Source organism: Podarcis vaucheri, assembly GCF_965113315.1.
Source record: "Podarcis vaucheri genome assembly, chromosome: 5".
NCBI classification, from domain to species: Eukaryota; Metazoa; Chordata; class Lepidosauria; order Squamata; family Lacertidae; genus Podarcis; species Podarcis vaucheri.
The window spans coordinates 12,129,898-12,150,098 of NC_138763.1; the positions used below are offsets into that span (position 1 = coordinate 12,129,898).

At 47.2% G+C, this 20,201-nt stretch overlaps 1 protein-coding gene across 2 annotated transcripts in view; it reads left to right on the forward strand.

Moving 5' to 3' along the window:
- Window positions 1-978: 978 nt before the first annotated feature.
- ZMAT3 (zinc finger matrin-type 3) overlaps window positions 979-20,201 on the forward strand; it is a 31,122-nt gene continuing 11,899 nt past the window's right edge. For both annotated transcript variants that reach the window (XM_082224627.1, XM_082224628.1), the window contains exons 1-5: window positions 979-3,489; window positions 7,108-7,436; window positions 10,150-10,269; window positions 14,588-14,754; window positions 14,907-15,010. In XM_082224627.1, the coding sequence (XP_082080753.1) occupies window positions 7,164-7,436; window positions 10,150-10,269; window positions 14,588-14,754; window positions 14,907-15,010 (664 nt within the window). In that variant the 5' untranslated portion in view covers window positions 979-3,489; window positions 7,108-7,163. The remainder of the gene's footprint in view (window positions 3,490-7,107; window positions 7,437-10,149; window positions 10,270-14,587; window positions 14,755-14,906; window positions 15,011-20,201) is intronic.

Consider the following 20,201-nt stretch of genomic DNA (forward strand, 5'->3'; position numbering starts at 1 on the left):
CTTGTAGTTTTTCTAGAATATTAATTATATTCCTCATGTTGTCAGACAAATGCCTACCCAGGAGAAAGCCCGCTTGGTCTTTATGAAAGTCCCCAGCATTCTTAACTAGTTTCCTGGATTTTTGGGGAGAAGCCATGTGAATTAAATGTATTGTGTGTATGCAGAGTCCAGAATTAAGAGTCGGAAGGTATTCTAATGAGGATCACTAGGAACCCCGTTTCCAAGCTTACAACAATACTTACATTTAGCCTGGTTTTTAAAGATCTGCTGTTTGGAGGAATTGTCATATTTTAATGTCACTATATATTAATAGCTTATTAATTGACACTTTGAACTAATATTTCTAATAGAAAATAATTATACACTAATTGTTACAGAATATTTGAAGATGATGATGATATTCCTTCAGGGTTCGCCTTCTTGAAGACTCTAGATACCACTTGCCAAATGATCAGTAGCATTTGCCACGTATTTCCTGTTAATTTCAACAGCTTGTCTGTGGGCAATCAGATCTGGTCACTTCACTCACAAACCCTCACTAGTAAGAAACTAGGGAGTTATTCATACATAACTCAAGAATAGTGTGATCTTCACTGCTTGCATTTGCCTGCCTCTAGAAATAAATCTTGCCTCTGCTACTGGGAAATGCTTCCTGCCTTTCCAGTTCTAATTGATTGCTGCCATCTAGCGATGTACTGTTAGGACTCTTTATTTCTGTTATGATGATCTTTCAGAGTTATGTTAAGTTGCTGAATTGCAGAGCAAGGACATCAGGAGGGACAAGAATGGCTGCGTAAATATACTTAGCATTTAGTAAATGGGTTTCAAGTGCCTAGAGCACTTTATTTTTTCAGTAATCCTTGGAACAGTCTATGATTTTATTATTCTAGCCCTTAGAGGAGACTGACAATATGTGTGTTTGAGAGGACTTACATAGTCTTTCAAAGCATAAAATAGGCAGTGTGTGGTCTGTAATCTTTATTGTGTACTTGAAGGAAATTTTGTGCATAGGTATGCATTCAAATGAGGGAGTTTATCTCCATCTGTTCTCTTTACATCATTCTTCTAAAATCTTTTTATTATGTTTTCTCATTTTGTAACAAAAAAAAGTCCTGTGTGCTTTAGCCTTTCCTCCTTGGAGAACCCATTCTTTTCAGATGGGCTGACCACCTTAGTTGAATAAGGCTTGGCTCAACCCAATTGGTTGTACAGGAAGCTGACTACAGTAGTACAATTCTAGAGGTTCCAGGCTAGTTGGGAAGCCTCTAAGGGGACCCTGACTCTTGGGACAACAGGTTGTCAGCTGTATGGTAAATCGTGTCCCCAGTTTTTACAACCATGCCACCTTTCCCCTTGCTCAGAACAAGTAGGACAGCAGTGACCACCCACTATTACGGAACAGCAAAAACAGCCCGCTATTGGGAAAATACTTGCGCAAATACCCTGTTACCCTAATTTTACGTCCTTCTCTCCATACAATTGTATGGAAAAGGGACTATAACTGCACCATGTGCAGTTTGGGGAGAGGGTCATTGCTCTAATTGTGTGTGTGGGGGGGGGAAAGATTAGGGGTTCCTTAATGACCTCCCCCCAAATTTAGCCAAATCATTACCTGTTGCCTTCTAAAAACTAAGGAAGCCATAACCACAAAAGGACCCCACCCTTTCAGTTTGAATACTGGAGAAGGGACAACAAACATTTATTAATCTTCACTTGGGGGAGTAAAGTAGCTCAAGTCAGCCCTATGTTGTTGTTGTTGTTTAGTCGTTTAGTCGTGTCCGACTCTTCGTGACCCCATGGACCAGAGCATGCCAGGAACTCCTGTCTTCCACTGCCTCCCGCAGTTTGGTCAAACTCATGTTGGTCTCTTCAAGAACACTGTCCCACCATCTCGTCCTCTGTCGTCCCCTTCTCCTTGTGCCCTCCATCTTTCCCACCATCAGGGTTTTTTCCAGGGAGTCTTCTCTTCCTATGAGGTGGCCAAAGTATTGGAGCCTCAGCTTCAGGATCTGTCCTTCCAGTGAGCACTCAGGGCTTTTTTCCTTAAGAATGGATAGGTTTGATCTTCTTGCAGTCCATAGGATTCTCAAGAGTCTCCTCCAGCACCATAATTCAAAAGCATCAATTCTTCGGCGATCAGCCTTCTTTATGGTCCAGCTCTCACTTCCATACATCACTACTGGGAAAACCATAGCTTTAACTATACGGACCTTTGTTGGCAAGGTGATGTCTCTGCTTTTTAAGATGCTGTCTAGGTTTCTCATTGCTTTTCTCCCAAGAAGCAGGGGTCTTTTAATTTCATGACTGCTGTCACCATCTGCAGTGATCATGGAGCCCAAGAAAGTAAAATCTCTCGCTGCCTCCATTTCCTCCCCTTCTATTTGCCAGGAGGTGATGGGACCAGTGGCCATGATCTTCATTTTTTTGATGTTGAGCTTCAGACCATATTTTGCACTCTCCTCTTTCACCCTCATTAAAAGGGTCTTTAATTCCTCCTCACTTTCTGCCATCAAGGGTGTGTCATCTGCATATCTGAGGTTGTTGAGTTATTATAAACACAATCCTGCACGCCTATTCAGTTACCCCACTGAATTTAATGGGGCTTACACAAAGGGAAGCAGTGAGGCTTATAGCCTTAGCAGCAACTCAACGCCACTACTCTTACTGAGAAACGAGCGAGCCCCACTGAACTCCTGCGTAAAAACGCACAGCATTACCCGGCGCAGCTGCACAGTCCTGCGCGCCCATAATTTTGGGGGAGCAAATTCCCAACGGCTTTGCTCCCGAGTAAATATGCACAGGATTGGGTCATCATCCTATGCCTCGGAAGTCAGCGGGGCTCCCTTCTCAGGAGATACCTCTAGGACCGCGCAGATGCGACCCGGCCAACCCTTGGGGATCTACCGCTCCTCCGCCGCGGAAGCCTCCTTAGCTTTTGCTCCCCAGTAAGCGGGAGAAGCGCCGGCAGCAGGTCCCCGGGAGCGGCCCGCAGCCCAGCTATTAAGACGCCGCCGGGAAGTTTGCACGCTCCGCCCGGGCTTTGCTTAGCGGCTGGTGGTTCGCAAGGTCCAAACGGGAGAGCAACCGGAGGCACAGACGCGACCGAGGAGCAGAGCGCATCCTCTCAGCTGCTCTCCTGCGCATGGAGAGACTCATGATCCCAGAGAGAGACGTGACAGGGCAGTTTTCCCAAGTCTCCTCCCCTCCCCGCTTTGCTCTGCAGTCACTTCCTGCAGCTGTTTCCATCTGTGTCCGGTTATGCTGCTCTCCCCCCCCCCCCACTCCACCGGCTTTCTCGCCCCTCCACCGGTTCTCTTCGTAGCCCCTTTAGACCTGGCTTTTTTAAGTTATAAAAGAGGCGCCACGAAAGCTCTCCACGATCCCATGCTCGGGGATGCGGCGCGCGCCTGGCCGGCTCCATCTCCGGGAAAATCCTTGCCTCCTGTGAATCGCTCTCTTTTCCTTCCACCACCAGCCTTCGGGAAGCCGGTAGGTCCATCGTCATGTCCTCGTCTCGATGTGCCTGGAATAGAATAGCCGGGGAACCGGCGTCTAAGAGCAGCTGCGACCCTACGTGCCCCATTGGACAAAGTGGGGTTGACTTGCGTGTGGACAGGGCTGTGCGTGGCTTCATTCAGCTTCGCTGCACACTCCTTTAGGGGCATTTTGCAAAGGGGGTGGGTGGGTTTGTTTTCTTTGCAATGCATCGCATCGGATACTGTGTGTGCCTGGTGTTGGGTGTGTGATCTATAGCACCACTAATATGCCTTCAGATAGTCAGATACAGTACTTGCAAGCTGAGTATGACGATGGCAGTCAGAAGCATGCACTATCTCTGTCATAGCCAGCAACAGGCAAAGTCTTATCCTCCAGGAATTTGCCTTTTAAAAAACAACCCCTAAGCGAATGACTTATCACCTCAAGTACAGATCCCACGCTTTAATGAGGGTAATAAATGCACATAACATTTTAGTTATATGACCTCCCGGTGTTGCATCCTTTGTATTTTACACAAGGGGCAACTGAGGATAAAGGACATGTTCAATGAATTTGTGGGCCAAACCAACCCTTGAATGCTGGCTTTAAGCACAGCAATGAGTCACGTTTGCATCTCTGGATATTCTCCACAGCTTCCATCATTTGCCCATGTTCCCTCATGCATTTCCTCGATTTATTAGCCACCAGAAGCATGTTGGGGGAAGGTCTACAAGACAGGATTCCCATCTATATTTTTGTTTTAGTTCGCATTTTTTAATACCACAGGTTTTAATCAGCAGTGTAGTAGTGGGGGGATGCAGGGGATCAAAGCCCTGAGACTTTATTTTTCCCCGGAGCAGGAGTGATGATGTCACCGGTCAGAGCTCCTGGATAATTTGAGGTGCCCTCTTTGCTCCGGCAGTTGAACGAGGCAATAGTGAGGCATTCCAGTTTGTTTCCGGCTGCTTTAGCATAGAGGCGAGGAAAATATTAAAAAGCAGGTAGATAGTGATGCCCCTTTGCAGGATAGTTTGTATTTCTAGTTAAAAGCTAAAGGTTGCATTTCACTGGCCGAATAGCTTTTACATAGAAAGCTGCCTAATATTGAGTCAGATCATTGGCCAATCTAGCTCAAGGTTGATAACACTGACTGGCAGCAGCTCCCCAGGGTTTCAGACAGGGTGTCCCTGCCAGGCCTACCTGGAGACATTTGGGATTGAACCTGGGACCTTTTGCATGCAGAGCTTGTACTGTGCATAGCACATAGGTTCACAAAACTTGCAGATCCTCCCAGTGTTTCTATTTTCCAGGGACCGTCCCGGATAAACAGAAGCCATCCTGGTTTCTCATTTGATCTCAGAATGTCCCTCTTTCCCTGAGGACGTCCCTATTTCCAGCAGAGAAATGTTGGAGGGTGTGGAGTTGTTCAACCCCCGAGCCAAGTAACTATAAGTAACTATACAGCCTTTAATAATAATAATAATAATAATAAAAAATTTTATTTATATCCCGCCCTCCCCAGCTGAGCCGGGCTCAGGGCGGCTAACAACAATCAAATAAACAATCAAATAATCATACATTCTAAAAATATTTCATTATAAAAATTAGTTAAAATCAAATTGATGGCAACCGATTAAGCAAAATTCTGTGCAGGTTGCCAGAGGAGGGAGTCAGGCTGCGCCCTGACCAAAGGCCTGGCGGAACAACTCTGTCTTGCAGGCCCTGCGGAAAGATGTCAGGTCCCGCAGGGCCCTAGTCTCTTGTGACAGAGCATTCCACCAGGTTGGAGCCGCAGCCGAAAAAGCACTGGCTCTAGTTGAGGCCAGCCTAACCTCTCTGAGGCCTGGGACCTTGAGGATGTTTAGAAGACATCTGAAGGCAGCCCTGTATTGGGAAGTTTTTAAATGTTTAATGTTTTATTACGTTTATATACATGTTGGAAGCCACCCAAAGTAGCTGTGGCAACCCAGTCTGATGGCTGGGGTATAAATATGATTAGGATTATGATTATTGAATAGGACATCCCTATTTTCATTGGAGAAATGTTGGAGGGTATGAGCTTCACCCATCGTGTATGCAGGGCTCTAGAGGAAGATTAGATGAATTCATTGACGATCAGGGCATCATTGGCTCTCAGAACAATTCAAAGGTTGGTGCTGACCTTTAAAGCCCCATATGGCCTCGGCCCTGTACATCTCCACCCCCATCGTTCAGCCCGGGCACAGAGGAATCACGAATGGGGAGAGTTACTGTGGCTCTCAGGTCCTGCTTGCTGCCTTCCCTTTGGCATCTGGCATCTGGCTCACCAATAGGGAGGAACTGACTGATGTGCACAGAAACTTGGGAGGAAGTGATTATATTCTCCTGGGTTTCAGGATACAGAGGCAAGGGGAAACTGAGTGTAGTCAGACATGCACTCTGGATTTTAAGAAAAGCGGAAGGAGCTACTGGATGTGATGCCTTAGTCAGAAATACTCAATGAGTCCAAGAAGGATGGGAGTTTCTAAAAGGAGAAATATTGAAGGCCCAAATACAGACAATACCAACAAGACAGAAAATTGGGAAGCAAGATGAGCACTTGAAGGAGCTGGGTATGTTTAACCTGGAAAAGAGGAGGCTGAGAGGAGATAGGATAGCCAGCTTCAGATATCTTAAGTGTTGTCACGTGGAGGAGGGATCATGCTAATTTTCTCCATCTCTGGAGGGTAGAACTCGAACCAATGGCTTCAAGTTGCAAGAAAGGAGATTCCAACTAAACATTTGGGGAAAAACTTTCTGACAGTAAGAGCTGTTCAGCAGTGTAATAGACTCCCACAAGAGGTGGTGGACTCGCCTTCCTTGGAGGTTTTTAAGCAGAGGTTGGGTGGCCATCTGTCATGGATGCTTTAGCTCAGATTCCTTCATTGTAGGGGCTTGGACTAGATGACCCTTGAGGTCCCTTCCAACTCTATGATTTAATGATATTGATAATAATTTGTTATTATTTATACCCTGCCCATCTGACTGGGTTTCCCCAGCTACTCTGGGCAGCTCCCAACAGAATATTAACAACATGATAAATCGGATAAAACATCTAACATAAAATACTTCCCTAAACAGGGCTGCCTTCAGATGTCTTCTAAAAGTCAGATAGTTGTTTATTTCCTTGACATATGATGGGAGGGCGTTCCACAGGGCGGGTGCCACTACCGAGAAGGCCCTCTGCCTGGTTCCCTGTAACCTCACATCTCTCCGTGAGGGAACCGCCAGAAGGCCCTCGGAGCTGGACCTCAGTGTCCAGGTTGAACGATGGCGGTGGAGACGCTCCTTCAGGTATTGATTGCCAAGTTAGTTGTTGTTTTTTAATTATTATTATTATTATGCATTACCTGACATTTTCAGAAGCTGAAGTTATAATTTTTTGGTTTTCTGAAAGCACTTTATGTGATTCTTCATCAAACGTAGTCTTTCCAAGCTAAATGTTGTCCAATCATAAAGATAATAGCAGATTTGAATTCTTCACGCCCAAAACCATATCTTTATGACCCCTCACTAAAGAAAATGGCAGGAAATTAAATTTCACCCCCTTAAATTACACCCTACTGTTGGATCCTCCTGTCTTAGTGGAACTTCTCTGTGTTTCTGATCCAGAGCCGACGTTGGTCTCCTGTCATCAAAAGAAGCGATGCCAGAAGTTCTCTCGACAAATGATCCTCTTGCATCAAGCTGGATTTCCTCCTGCTCCTCCTGAGAAGCTCCCATCACTTCCTATGTCAGTGGGCGCCAGGCCTGCAGCCAACTTGCGACTATCCCCACAGAAACCTCTCGGACTGGGGCCGTCCTTGCCACTCGCACAAGATGAGGAACTTGCTACAGGGGTGGAGCAGGACCCTGTGTTGGAGGAACTTTGTAAGCCTTTGTGCTGCAGGCTTTGTAACGTCACGCTGAATTCTGCGCAGCAAGCCCAGGCTCATTACCAGGTGAGGAGGAAACTGTGAACACCTGCACTGCACACTAATAATAATAATAATAATAATAATAATAATAATAATAATAATTTTATTATTTGTACCCCACCGATCTGACTGGGTTGCCCCAGCCACTCTGGGCAGCTTCCAACAAATATAATGGCATAATAAAACCTCAAACATCAAAAATTTCCCTATACAGGGCTGCCTTCAGATGTCTTCTAAAAGGCCTATAGTAGTTTATCTGTTTGACATCTTCTGGGAGGGCGTTCCACAGGGCGGGTGCCACTACCGAGAAGGCCCTCTGCCTGGTTCCCTGTAACTTGGCTTCTCACAGTGCAGGAACCGCCAGAAGGCCCTCAGAGCTGGACCTCAGTGTCCAGGCTGAATGGTGGAGGTGGAGACACAGCACTTTGGAAGGGTGGAAAAGTTCACCTGGTGACACTGTGATGTCAGGTGATGGCCAGGTGGGTTGCTCCGCCCTCCTGTCTAACTTGGCCCATGATGGTTAAGGAGATAACTGGCAAAATTCAGTTCCTGACCCCAGTGTAATCTCTTGAAAATCAGATCAAACCTGACATGAACTCACTAAGTGGCCTTAGGGGAGCCCGAGTCTTCCTGATTTGCAGTACAAGGATAACATTCCTGGCCTGCCTTACAAAGGTGTTGTAAGGAGTACTGTGTGAAGTGCTTAGAACACACAGACATGCTACACATAATAATAATAATAATAATAATAATAATAATAATAATAATAATAATTAGTAGTAGTAGTGTTGCATTCTGCCTCTCACAAGAGAATAAGCCGCTATGTTCCCTAGGCCTCTTTAGCAATGCATCTTTTCTGTCTGGCAGAATTGCTCTACACTTGGAGGAGGGGATGGTTTACTGTAATACAGTGGTACCTCGGGTTACATACGCTTCAGGTTACAGACTCCGCTAACCCAGAAATAATACCTCGGGTTAAGAACTTTGCTTCAGGATGAGAACAGAAATGGCGCGGCAGCGGCGCAGCAGCAGTGGGAGGCCCCATTAGCTAAAGTGGTACCTCAGGTTAAGAACAGTTTCAGGTTAAGAACAGACCTCCAGAACGAATTAAGATCTTAACCCGAGGTACCATTGTATTGCTGACCTCCGCAGTCAGTTGCACAGCATAAAAGGAAACATCCTAAAAGAGGTTGTGTGTACAGATGCATTATTGCGCAATGCAAGGCATCTTGACAGAAACATGTTGGGTATATCTTGAGTGTTAAAAAATGTGCAAAATGAGATGAGATTTTTGTGTGACTGAAAACTACTGCAGTTTTACATGACCAGTGGGAGGCTGTTTGTTCAACCAGTTTCTCTCTCTCTCTCTCTCTCTCTCTCTCTCTCTCTCTCACACACACACACATGTATTCTGTCCCTAGTAAATTAAGTGTGGTGTAGTAGTTAGAGGTGGGTGGCGCTGTGGGTTAAACTACTGAGCCTAGGGCTTGCCGATTAGAAGGTTGGTGGTTCGAATCCCTGCGACGGGGTGAGCTCCCATTGCTCAGTCCCTGTTCCTGCCCACCTAGCAGTTTGAAAGTATGTCAAAGTGCAAGTAGATAAATAGGTACCGCTCTGGCGGGAAGGTAAATGGCATTTCCGTGTGCTGCTCTGGTTCGCCAGAAGCAGCTTAGTCATGCTGGCCACATGACCTGGAAGCTGTACACCGGCTCCCTCGGCCAATAAAGCGAGATGAGCGCCGCAACCCAGAGTCGTCCCCAACTGGACCTAACGGTCAGGGGTCCCTTTACCTTTAGTAGTGAGAGGGTTGGTTGAAACGTGCTTGGTGACTTTAGGCCAGTCACTGTCTCTCAGACTAACCTACCTGCAGGGTTGTTGTGAGGATAAAACAGGGAGGAAGAGAACCATGTTATTATTTATTAGTTATTAAATATGTATATTACCCTTCATCCATAGATCTCAGGGCAGTAGCGCTGGGCAATACCTGGTTTTCAACTTTGTGATATATCACCAGCTAAACATCACAATATACAGTGGAACCTTGGGTTACATACGCTTCAGGTTACAGACTCCGCTAACCCAGAAATAGTGCTTCAGTTTAAGAACTTTGCTTCAGGATGAGAAGAGAAATTGTGCTCTGGTGACGCGGCAGCAGCAGGAGGCCCTATTAGCTAAAGTGGTGCTTCAGGTTAAGAACAGTTTCAGGTTAAGTACAGACCTCTGGAATGAATTAAGTACTTAACCCGAGGTACCACTGTATTCATAGATCACAATGTCTGAAATAAGGATGGAGCTATGTAGAGTCATTGGCTGGCTTCACGGTTTCCCCTGTGTTGTGATTTTTCACACCCACCCACATCATGATTCGCGATATATTGCCAAGTCGCAAACTATGGAACTGATATCACGATATGGACTTGAAACCGGTTTTGGACCATATAGCGATATATTTCCCAGCCCTACAGGGCGGTTCACAACACCTAGAGCTCCGTAGAGTAAAGGTGGACTATAATAAACAAACAAAATAGGATTGCCTATTAAGTGAAAGAGTCCTAAAACGCTGATGACAGCCACATTGTGCGGATGAAGATAAAGAACCTTTCCTCTCTCTTTTGATTAATATTGACAGTTGAGGATTGCATCGACCTTCACAGTAAACCCCACCTGCAGCCGCATTTTCTTGTCACGCAGCTATATGGCTGCCCATGAAAGCTGTTAACGCAGGCTCTCTTTCCAGGGTAAAAACCATAGTAAGAAACTTCGGAATTACTATGCTGCCAACAGCTGTCCAGCTCCTGCCAGGATGAGCAGTTCCCTTGAGCCAGCCACCCAACCGGTGGTTTCCCTTCCGCTACAGGTGAGTTAGTTGTATGGAGGTTTTGCTTTGCAGTGTGCATTCCACAGCAAGTTGACACAGAATAATAGTAATAATAATAAATTTTTATTTGTACCCCACCTTCCCCAGCCAGAGCCGGGCTCAGAGTAGCTAACATCATATAAATAATACAATATGCATAAAAACAAGCAATCGATTAAAATGCATCCCCAAATTAATTCAAATAAATTAAAATTAAAACTGGACAGGTTAAAATTGGTTAAAATTGAAAGCGGTTAATACTCGCCAGGACCAACTGTTTACACTGATATTATAAGGACCTGTGAGCGGGCTGGGAAACATCCTTCGTGCTTGTTCTTATACAAAGAGAAAATGAGTCAGACTGAACCCTGGCCAAAGGCCTGGTGGAACAGCTCCCTTTTGCAGGCCCTGCGGAAGGATGTCAAATCTCGCAGGGCCCTAGTCTCTCGTGAGAGAGCCTTCCACCAGGCCGGGGCCATGACCAAAAAGGCCCTGGCTCTGGTTGAGGCCAGTTTAATCTCCCTGGGGCCTGGAATCTTCAGGATGTTGTTATTTGCAGACTGTAAGGTCCTGGGACATACCAGGAGAGGCGGTCCTGTAGGTACTAGGGTCCTAGGCCGTATAGGGCTCTAAAGGTTAAAACCAGCATCTTCAACCTGATCCTGTACTCCACTGGAGCCAGTGCAGCTGGTATAGAACCCGATGAATGCGCTGCCGCGGCGAGGACCCCGTAGGGTGTCTCGCCGCGGCATTCTGCACCCGCTGGAGTTTCTGGGTCAGTTTCAAGGGCAGCCCCACGTAGAGTGAGTTACAATAATCAAGCCTGGAGGTGACCGTCGTGTGGATCACAGTGGCTAGGGCAGGAGAGGTAAGGAGCCAACTGCTTAGCTTGGCGGAGATGAAAAAATGCCGCCTTTGTTATAACTGCAATCTGCGCCTCCATGGAAAGGGAGGCATTGAATTATTTTCCACTGAGCTTGATGGGGATGCACTCCCTAGCCAGTGTCTATGAGACAAGGACGTACACTTGCCATGTGTTTTTGTGCATGCATGTGTCTTATTCCACACAGTTGAAAGCAGCCATGCCTCTGAATACCGCTTGCTGGAAGCTATAGGAAGGAAGAATGCTGTTGCCCTCAGGTCCTGCTTGCGGTTTCCCCTAGAGGTATCACATTGCCCACTGTGAAAACAGAATGTTGAACCAGATGGGGCTCTTCTTGTGACCTTATGATGTATTTTTAAAAAGGTACTTATTGCTCTGCTCTGCTCTGTTGAAAGCTGCTTTGGTTCTCCTTCAAAAAAGCAGGGTGGGATTACATGGGTGTAATGGGGGGGGGCAGAGAGCAAAATCTGCCAGTGCGGGGAGCAAAATCAAACTCTGAAAAGGGAGGGTAGAGGCTAATTTCACATGCAAAAATGTGAACGGTGTCTGCACATTTCGTTTCGTATCCCAGGGTTCTTCAAATGCTAGCAAATTACTCTTCCAAAGAAAACCCTGGGAACAGGGTGATCTCTCCTTGCTGTGTCCCACAGACTCCCATGCATAAATATTGGCAGCTAGATAATATATTAAAGGTGTGCCGTTCAGCTAGCAGAAGCCAGCACCAAGGACTCCTGCTACCAAAAGGGGGCTTCCCTTTCTCCTTTCCCCCACATGTCTCCTGCACAAATCTTCTCTGAAGAAGTGGGGGAACCCCCAGAACAGCACACGATGGGAGGAGAGGGGAGATTACAGGCAAGCAGAAAGGCTTACACTGATGAACACGCTCCTGGATGCGACTTCCACACTCTGCATTTTTATTATGTAAGTCGCATCCTGGAGGTCTGTCGGGCATGGGGTGGGGAGCTACCTCTTTCATCTGGACCACAGCTGCTATGCCGTGCTGGAATAATAATAATAATAATAATAATAATAATAATAATAATAATAATAATAATAATAAATTATTTATACCCCGCCCATCTGACTGGGTTTCCCCAGCCACTCTGGGCAGCTTTCAACAGAATATTAAAATACAATAGCCTATTAAACATTAGGGACGCGGGTGGCACTGTGGGTTAAACCTAGGACTTGCCGATCAGAAGGTCGGCGGTTCGAATCCCTACAACGGGGTGAGCTCCCGTTGCTCGGTCCCTGCTCCTGCCAACTTAGCAGTTCGAAAGCACATCAGAGTGCAAGTAGATAAATAGGTACCGCACCAGCGGGAAGGTAAACGGTGTTTCCGTGCGCTGCTCTGGTTTGCCAGAAGCGGCTTAGTCATGCTGGCCACATGACCCGGAAGCTGTACGCCGGCTCCCTCAGCCAATAAAGCAAGATGAGCGCCACAACCCCAGAGTCGGTCACAACTGGACCTAATGGTCAGGGGTCCCTTTACCTTTTTATTAAACATTAAAAGCTTCCCTAAACAGGGCTGCCTTCAGATGTCTTCTAAAAGTCACATAGTTGTTTTTCTCTTTGACATCTGGTGGGAGGGCGTTCCCCAGGGCGGGTGCCACTACCGAGAAGGCCCTCTGCCTGGTTCCCTGTAACTTGGCTTCTCGCAGTGAAGGAACCGCCAGAAAGCCCTCAGAGCTGGACCTCAGTGTCCGGGCAGAACAATGGGGGTGGAGACGCTTCTTCAGGTATACTGGACCGAGGCCATAGAGAAGATTCCACTGGCATCCGTGGAAGGTGCCCTCCCAGGACAATGTAATTTAAATGGAGGAGTTCATGAGGACCATGGTGCGAGGGGGAGAGATTTTGCACCTGTTTTCCCCTTGTTTTAAACCATGATCCCTGGCTCTAATGGAATGAAAAGCCAGTATTCTTTCAAGGTGAAATTCTGGTAAATTTTCTAGCCGGAGACATGGGTGCCTGAAACTCATCCGGACTCACCTATGTAGTGCTAAACTATGGTTTGGTGTAGTGTGCAAACATGGCAGCGACGTGTGATATGGGATGCTGCAAAAAAATGACATCCCACTATCAAGGCCCCGCCCTTGCCTCCAGAAACATGTAGAATCACTCACTGAGCATTGTGACGTTGTCACAGCCTGTATTCCCCCAGTCCTAGCTAACCGTAGCCAGTGATCCAAAGGAAAGGAAAACATTTTTGGTGGGAGTAAAGATTACAGTAGCTGATGAGGTCAGCCACTGGGGGGAGACAATTTCTTATGTAAAAATTTTTATTAGTTCCTGCTGTAAAGCCGTTGATCACTCTGATTGCAACTGTTTTCCCCCATCACACAGAAGTAAATGGGAGCCATTCATGCTTATGGGCACCATTTATGCTTATGGGTGAATGCAGAAAAGTGTAGGGCAAAAGAAATTGCCAACCAGTTGTTCACCAACGACCAACCAACACACAAGCAGTAAAAATATATATTATAACCACTTAAATTTACAGTTCCTTCTAGATACTGCTAGAAGCCAGTATAGACTGTAAAATGACTGCAACCTAGCATAACTGTAATATTTAAAAATTGACAACAGTACCGTTTCTGTAGCCCGGGTCTTAATTGGCCATTATGCCAAAGCAAAAAGGTCATTGAGGTTCACTGAAAAGTACTGAAGGATGGGGCTTGTGCTGTGGGGCAGGTTGTTAAGGCCTGTTTAAATAGACTTTGGAATGGGGCTTGGCCGACATTGCATGGAATCGATTTCCACAGTTGTGGAGCCACCACTGAAAAGGCCCCGTACTGGGTGCCTGTCAGACCTGGAGTCAGACACAGGTCAGTACGAAAGACACAGGGCTCTGTTATCAGTGAAGTTAACTCTTTAGCCGACAAAACAGCATAAAGCTCAGCAACATTTCCCAATAGGTCTTTATGGAGCAATTGTCAGGAATGAAGGTACTTATGGCTCCTCCTCTCCCAGATGTTTCCTAAGCAGCCTCAAACTACGTCTGTGCACCTCTGGCCTCTGTTCAGCTCTCCTCATTATTCTGCGTGTTTTGGGAGACTGGCGGGAGAGGAGCTTATTGCAGCAGGAGAGGGAGACTCCCTGGATTCTTCAGCTGTCTGTTGACCCTCCTCCTCTGCTTCAGCCTTGGAGTCTGAACTGCTCCCTGTCACCGACTCCTTCTGCCCACTTAAGCCTGTTGCCCCTCCAGTGTCTGGCACCTCCTCCCTCCTCCAATCTTCTCCTCTCCTAAGTGTCCCACCACCAATCCCCTGACTCTGAGCCTTCCTCCTCTGGGGGTTCCCCGGCTGGTGCCTCCCATCACTCCTCTTCATGCAGCCAGTCCCACCAACCGAATGAATAAGTACAAGAACATCCGTTTTGAAGAATGAGCCACGTTGATGTGCCTTAATGCCTCCCCCCCCCTTTTCTGACCAGGGCGCTTCCTCAAAACCAGGAGGGCGGGTGATCCTGGCCACAGAAAACGACTACTGCAAATTGTGTGACGCTTCGTTCAGTTCGCCGGCTGTGGCCCAGGCTCACTACCAAGGGAAGAATCACGCGAAGAGGTTGCGCCTGGCTGAAGCTCAAAACAACGCATTCTCGTAGGTATTACTGAACTTCTTTGAGAGTGAGGGGTTGTGATTGGAATGGCTTTTGCTAACCTTGTCTGGTGACACCTGTAAAATATATCTCCTCGTTGTCTTCCCACACCCCTGCTCCTCCTCCTCCTCCTCCTTCTTCTTCACAACACCAGGGAGTCATCAGAAGTGGTGGGCAAAAGGAAGATGCGGAAAGTAGGGAACGAATACAAGATGATGCAGAGCAGACGAAACGTCTATGCCGTCCAGAGTAACACAGGTACTTCTCATATTTGCTGTCGCGGCTAAAAAATAACCGCTGTTTCTTTAATACAAAAAGAAACTGAGTTAGCATGACTCGTGAAACCTTTCACCTACATAAGATAAGACCATCCTGCCTCCGCTTGGAACTGACAAGGCCATCCATTAAGCCTTCATGGGTTGATAAAGGAGAAGGCTCTGTTTATGCAGCTGGGTTTGTGTTATACAGCTCAAGCTAATGGATTTTAGCTAATGACCCTGAAGAAAGAATTTGGGAATTTTGGGGCCCTGGTTCGGGTGACTACACAGTCAGATTTTAGTAACCTGTTCCTTCATTTATGCTTGTATATAGGGTGGTCATTGATGGTCTGTTTGTGGCGTGGGTTGGGTTGGTCAGAAGGCTGAAAGCTGGTTGCCTTAATATGTATAAAGCTGTCGGTTGTGGTGGGATAAGAAGACTTTTAAGAATAAAAGCAGCAATACTCTGCAAAGATACTGTATTTTTCGCCCCATAGGACGCACCGGCCCATAGGACGCATCAAGTTTTTTTGGGGGGGAAATAAAGAAAAAAAAATTATTTCCCCCCCCAGGCGCTTGTGGGGCAGGCAGCGGGGAGAAGCGCTCTTCTCCCCGTCTCCCACCTTCAGATCAGGTCCGGGGACAGCGGGGAGACGCGCTGCGGCTCCCTGCTGTCCCCGGAGTGGTGGGGCAGGCAGCAGGGAGAAGCGCTCTTCTCCCCGCCGCCCGCCTTGAGATCAGGTCCGGGGACAGCAGGCAGACGCGCTGCGTCTCCCTGCCGTCCCCGGAGTGGTGGGGCAGGCAGCGGGGAGAAGTGCTCTTCTCCCCGTCTCCCGCCTTCAGATCAGGTCCGGGGACAGCGGGGAGACGCGCTGCGTCTCCCTGCTGTCCCCGGAGTGGTGGGGCAGGTAGCGGGGAGAAGCGCTCTTCTCCCCGCCGTCTGCCTCCAAACCACTTCGGGAGACAGCGGGATGGCGGTGTTCCACCTCCCTCTGTCCCCCGACCTTGTGGGGCTGGCGCTGGGGCTCTCCTGAAGCCTGGAGAGCGAGAGGGGTCGGTGCGCACCAACCCCTCTCGCTCTCCAGGCTTCAGTGAAAGCCTGCATTCGCCCCATAGGATGCACCCACATTTCCCCTTCATTTTTGGAGGGGGAAAAGTGCGTCCTATAGGGTGAAAAATACGGTACTCTTTCTCAAGGACTCTTTTGTGTCAACTAGGGTCTGAGGACCAGGCGAAGGAGTCAAAGGAGGTCAGAGCCTTTTCTTTTTCAAACACTGACAATTTGCATCCTATTCAGTGTGTGTTATTTCTAGCTGAAGCTAGAGACCTCCTTTTGCGTGATAGCAGAGCCAGGTTAGGGATGAGAGACCTTGTGATTCCAGAATCATTGCAGCCAATTACCAGTTCTACATCCATAGCTGAAGCTGTAGCCTGGGACATAGCAAGAGGGAGGTTTACTAATATAATAGGGCTGGGCAGGGACCCCCCCCACCTGCCCTGTGGCCCTCAGATCACAGCAATTTATCCTGTGCTGCACCCCAAAGCAATTCAGGGAGGAGTCAGGCTAAGTTGTTGTTGTGATGACACTTTAAAGGCTGACATTCATTACAACATAAACTTTGGTGGGTTACAGTCTAATAATAATAATAATAATAATAATAATAATAATAATAATAAATAATTGTACCCTGCCCATCTGACTGGGTCGCTCCTGCCTCTCTGGGCAGCTTCCAGCATATACAGAAACATGATCAAACACCAAACATTTAAAAATTCCTGATACAGAGCTGCCTCCAGATGTCTTCTAGAAGTCGTGTAGTTCTTTATCTCCTTGACATCGGTTGGAAGAGTGTTCCAGGGAGGTTGCCACTGCCAAGAAGGCCCTCTGCCTGGTTCCCTAGATGCATAAACGGTTAACGTTTATGCCACAATCAAGTTTATTTGTTGACTTTCTTCATTTCTAGTCCGTCTTTCCCTCCAAGGAGCTCGAGGTGGTGTTTCTGGTTCCTCCTCCCCATTTAATCCTAACAACAATCCTGCGAGGTTGGTTAAGCTGAGGGAGTGACTGATTTGAAGGTCACCCAGAGGAATTTGTGGCCAATTGGGGATTTGAACCCTGGTTTCCCAGGTCCTAGCCCACCCTGGCTCAGTTGTATATTGTTTTGGCTGCAGTGAAGAGATGACTCACTCAGCTTTGTTGTTTAGTCGTTTAGTCGTGTCCGACTCTTCGTGACCCCATGTACCAGAGCACATCAGGCACTTCTGTCTTCCACTGCCTCCCGCAGTTTGGTCAAACTCATGCTGGTAGCTTCGAGAACACTGTCCAACCATCTCGTCCTCTGTTGTCCCCTTCTCCTTGTGCCCTCCATCTTCCCCAACATCAGGGTCTTTGCCAGGGAGTCTTCTCTTCTCATGAGGTGGCCAAAGTATTGGAGCCTCAGCTTCAGGATCTGTCCTTCCAGTGAGCACTTAGGGCTGATTTCCTTCAGAATGGATAGGTTTGATCTTCTTGCAGTCCCTGGGACTCTCAAGAGTCTCCTCCAGCACCATAATTCAAAAGCATCAATTCTTCGGCGATCAGCCTTCTTTATGGTCCAGCTCTCACTTCCATACATCACTACTGGGAAAACCATAGCTTTAACTATACGGACCTTTGTTGGCAAGGTGATGTCTCTGCTTTTTAAACTGCTGTCTAGGTTTGTCATTGCTTTTCTCCCAAGAAGCAGGCGCCTTTTAATTTCGTGACTGCTGTCACCATCTGCAGTGATCATGGAGCCCAAGAAAGTAAAATCTCTCTGCCTCCATTTCTTCCCCTTCTATTTGCCAGGAGGTGATGGGACCAGTGGCCACGATCTTGGTTTATGATCTCGCTCAGCTAGCCCTCTGAAAATAAAAGCAAGTGGTAAACCAACAGCCAACATGACCTGGGGCTAAGTTATTATTTGAAGGGTTTTCAGATCCTTGCAAACGATGGTGTGTGCAGGTTTTCAGGCACACACATATGCATACACACACAGGAGGATCCTGTCCCACACGGTGCTGATTTTTGCTCCTTCACAAGCGACTTGCACCCTGCAGAGGTGTAGTCCAATACTATCCCTATCCCAAGGTTGATACTCACCTGGAGTACTGTGTCCAGTTCTGGGCACCACAGTTCAAGAAGGACACTGACAAACTGGAACGTGTCCAGAGGAGGGCGACCAAAATGGTCAAAGGTCTGGAAACGATGCCTTATGAGGAACGGCTAAGGGAGCTGGGCATGTTTAACCTGGAGAAGAGGAGGTTAAGGGGTGATATGATAGCCATGTTCAAATATATAAAAGGATGTCACATAGAGGAGGGAGAAAGGTTGTTTTCTGCTGCTCCAGAGAAGCGGACACGGAGCAATGGATCCTGTCAGGGAACTGCCATCAGAGGCGAGAGGAGAGGTAAGACGCTCCAATGATGCAGGGGAGGGAACTAGAAGGGAGAGAGAGAGAGAGCTTCCGTTCGGGAAGGAAATCCAGGGGACACCAGGAAGAAAGGGGAGGCTGAGAGTACTGCGGAGGGGAGGCTCCGAGACTCTTCCAGTGAAATCAGTGGAGAGAGCACAGGTCCTCCGCTTGGCACGCCCACGCTGCGCAGAAAGCTTCCGCGCAGAGAATCTAGGAGGAGACTTGGAGTCAAGGAATTTTTATGTTGGAGGAAGTTTAGGAAACGCCCACTGACGGATTCTGCCAGTGACTGAGACAGTCGCGTTGTAAGGGCTGTCAAACCAGGGAAAGGTTTAGCTATACAACCAGCTTGGAGCAGTTTGCAGTTTACGCACAAGCAACCCCAATTCCCATTACAGATCCAAACTACAAGAAAGAAGATTCCACCTAAACATTAGGAAGAACTTCCTGACAGTAAGAGCTGTTCGACAGTGGAATTTGCTGCCAAGGAGTGTGGTGGAGTCTCCTACTTTGGAGGTCTTTAAGCAGAGGCTTGACAACCATATGTCAGGAGTGCTCTGATGGTGTTTCCTACTTGGCAGGGGGTTGGACTCGATGGCCCTTGGGGTCTCTTCCAACTCTATGATTCTATGATTCTATGAATGCTGCCCAGGCATTGTGAGGTAGATTGGAAGAGGTAGAGGGGGAGAGTTGGTTTGGTGGTGGGGAGCCAGGGAAAAATTGGGACAGGAACGCATGAGAAACACTAAAGAGAACAAATGTTCTTCCACAGGGAAGGTAGCAGAGGCTGGAGTCTTGTATTTCTTTTCGTAATTTCTTTAAAAATATAATAAAAAAAATTCTTGTACCTTTTGGCTTTGCGAAGGCTTTGTCCTGAGGTTTCCAAAGCTTAAGAACCTGGGCGGTCAGTGCTGCAGAAAATGAGCATTAAAGACTTATTTGTCTGATTTTCTCTCCCCATGACCCCTGCCTGCCTTTGCCCTCACAGCACCCAAAGTTTGCTTGGGTATGTCTGCCTATTAGTGAGCCTTGGTTTCTCACTCCAGAACTTAATTTGCCATCTGCCCTTCTCCGATGCTGCTCTGAGCGGGGGCAATTTTCTGCTCAGTTTCCTTGGCGCGAGGCCAGGTCATTTGACTCCTGGATCCTCTTCGTTCTGCCGTCGTCCAGAAAGACAGAGCTGGTTAACCACTCTCCAAGGCCATCTGCTGTGGGAATCCTTTTCACCTCCAGCATTTCCGGAGCAGAATTTTTAATAAACAGTCCAGGAGACAGACAGTTTGTTTACTTGTTTTGAGTGGGTCAAGAGGTGCTTTAGCTTGATCAAGACGTAACTGAAATACGTTTTGAAAGCTTTAGGCTCATTGGAGTGATCTTGGTTTAATTGCATGTATTTATTTGAGATTTCCAGGCTACCTTTTAGGACCATCCCTGTGATGTCCCTAAGAATAGAGCCCCTGAAATGAATGGACCTAAATTATTCATATCCTTTATTTTCAGTGCGTCTGCTTTTGGTAGGACTAACATGGGAGACAACCCAATGCAGAATTAAAGTCAGAACAGGTTGGATGGACGTCTGTCATGGATGCTTTAGTTGAGATTCCTTCTGTCTCAACAGTTCTGTGATTCTATTAGATAATAATAATAATAATAATAATAATAATAATAATAATAATAATAATAATATATTTATACCCTGCCCATCTGACTGGGTTTCCCCAGCCACCCTGGGCAGCTCCCAACAGAATATTAAAAACA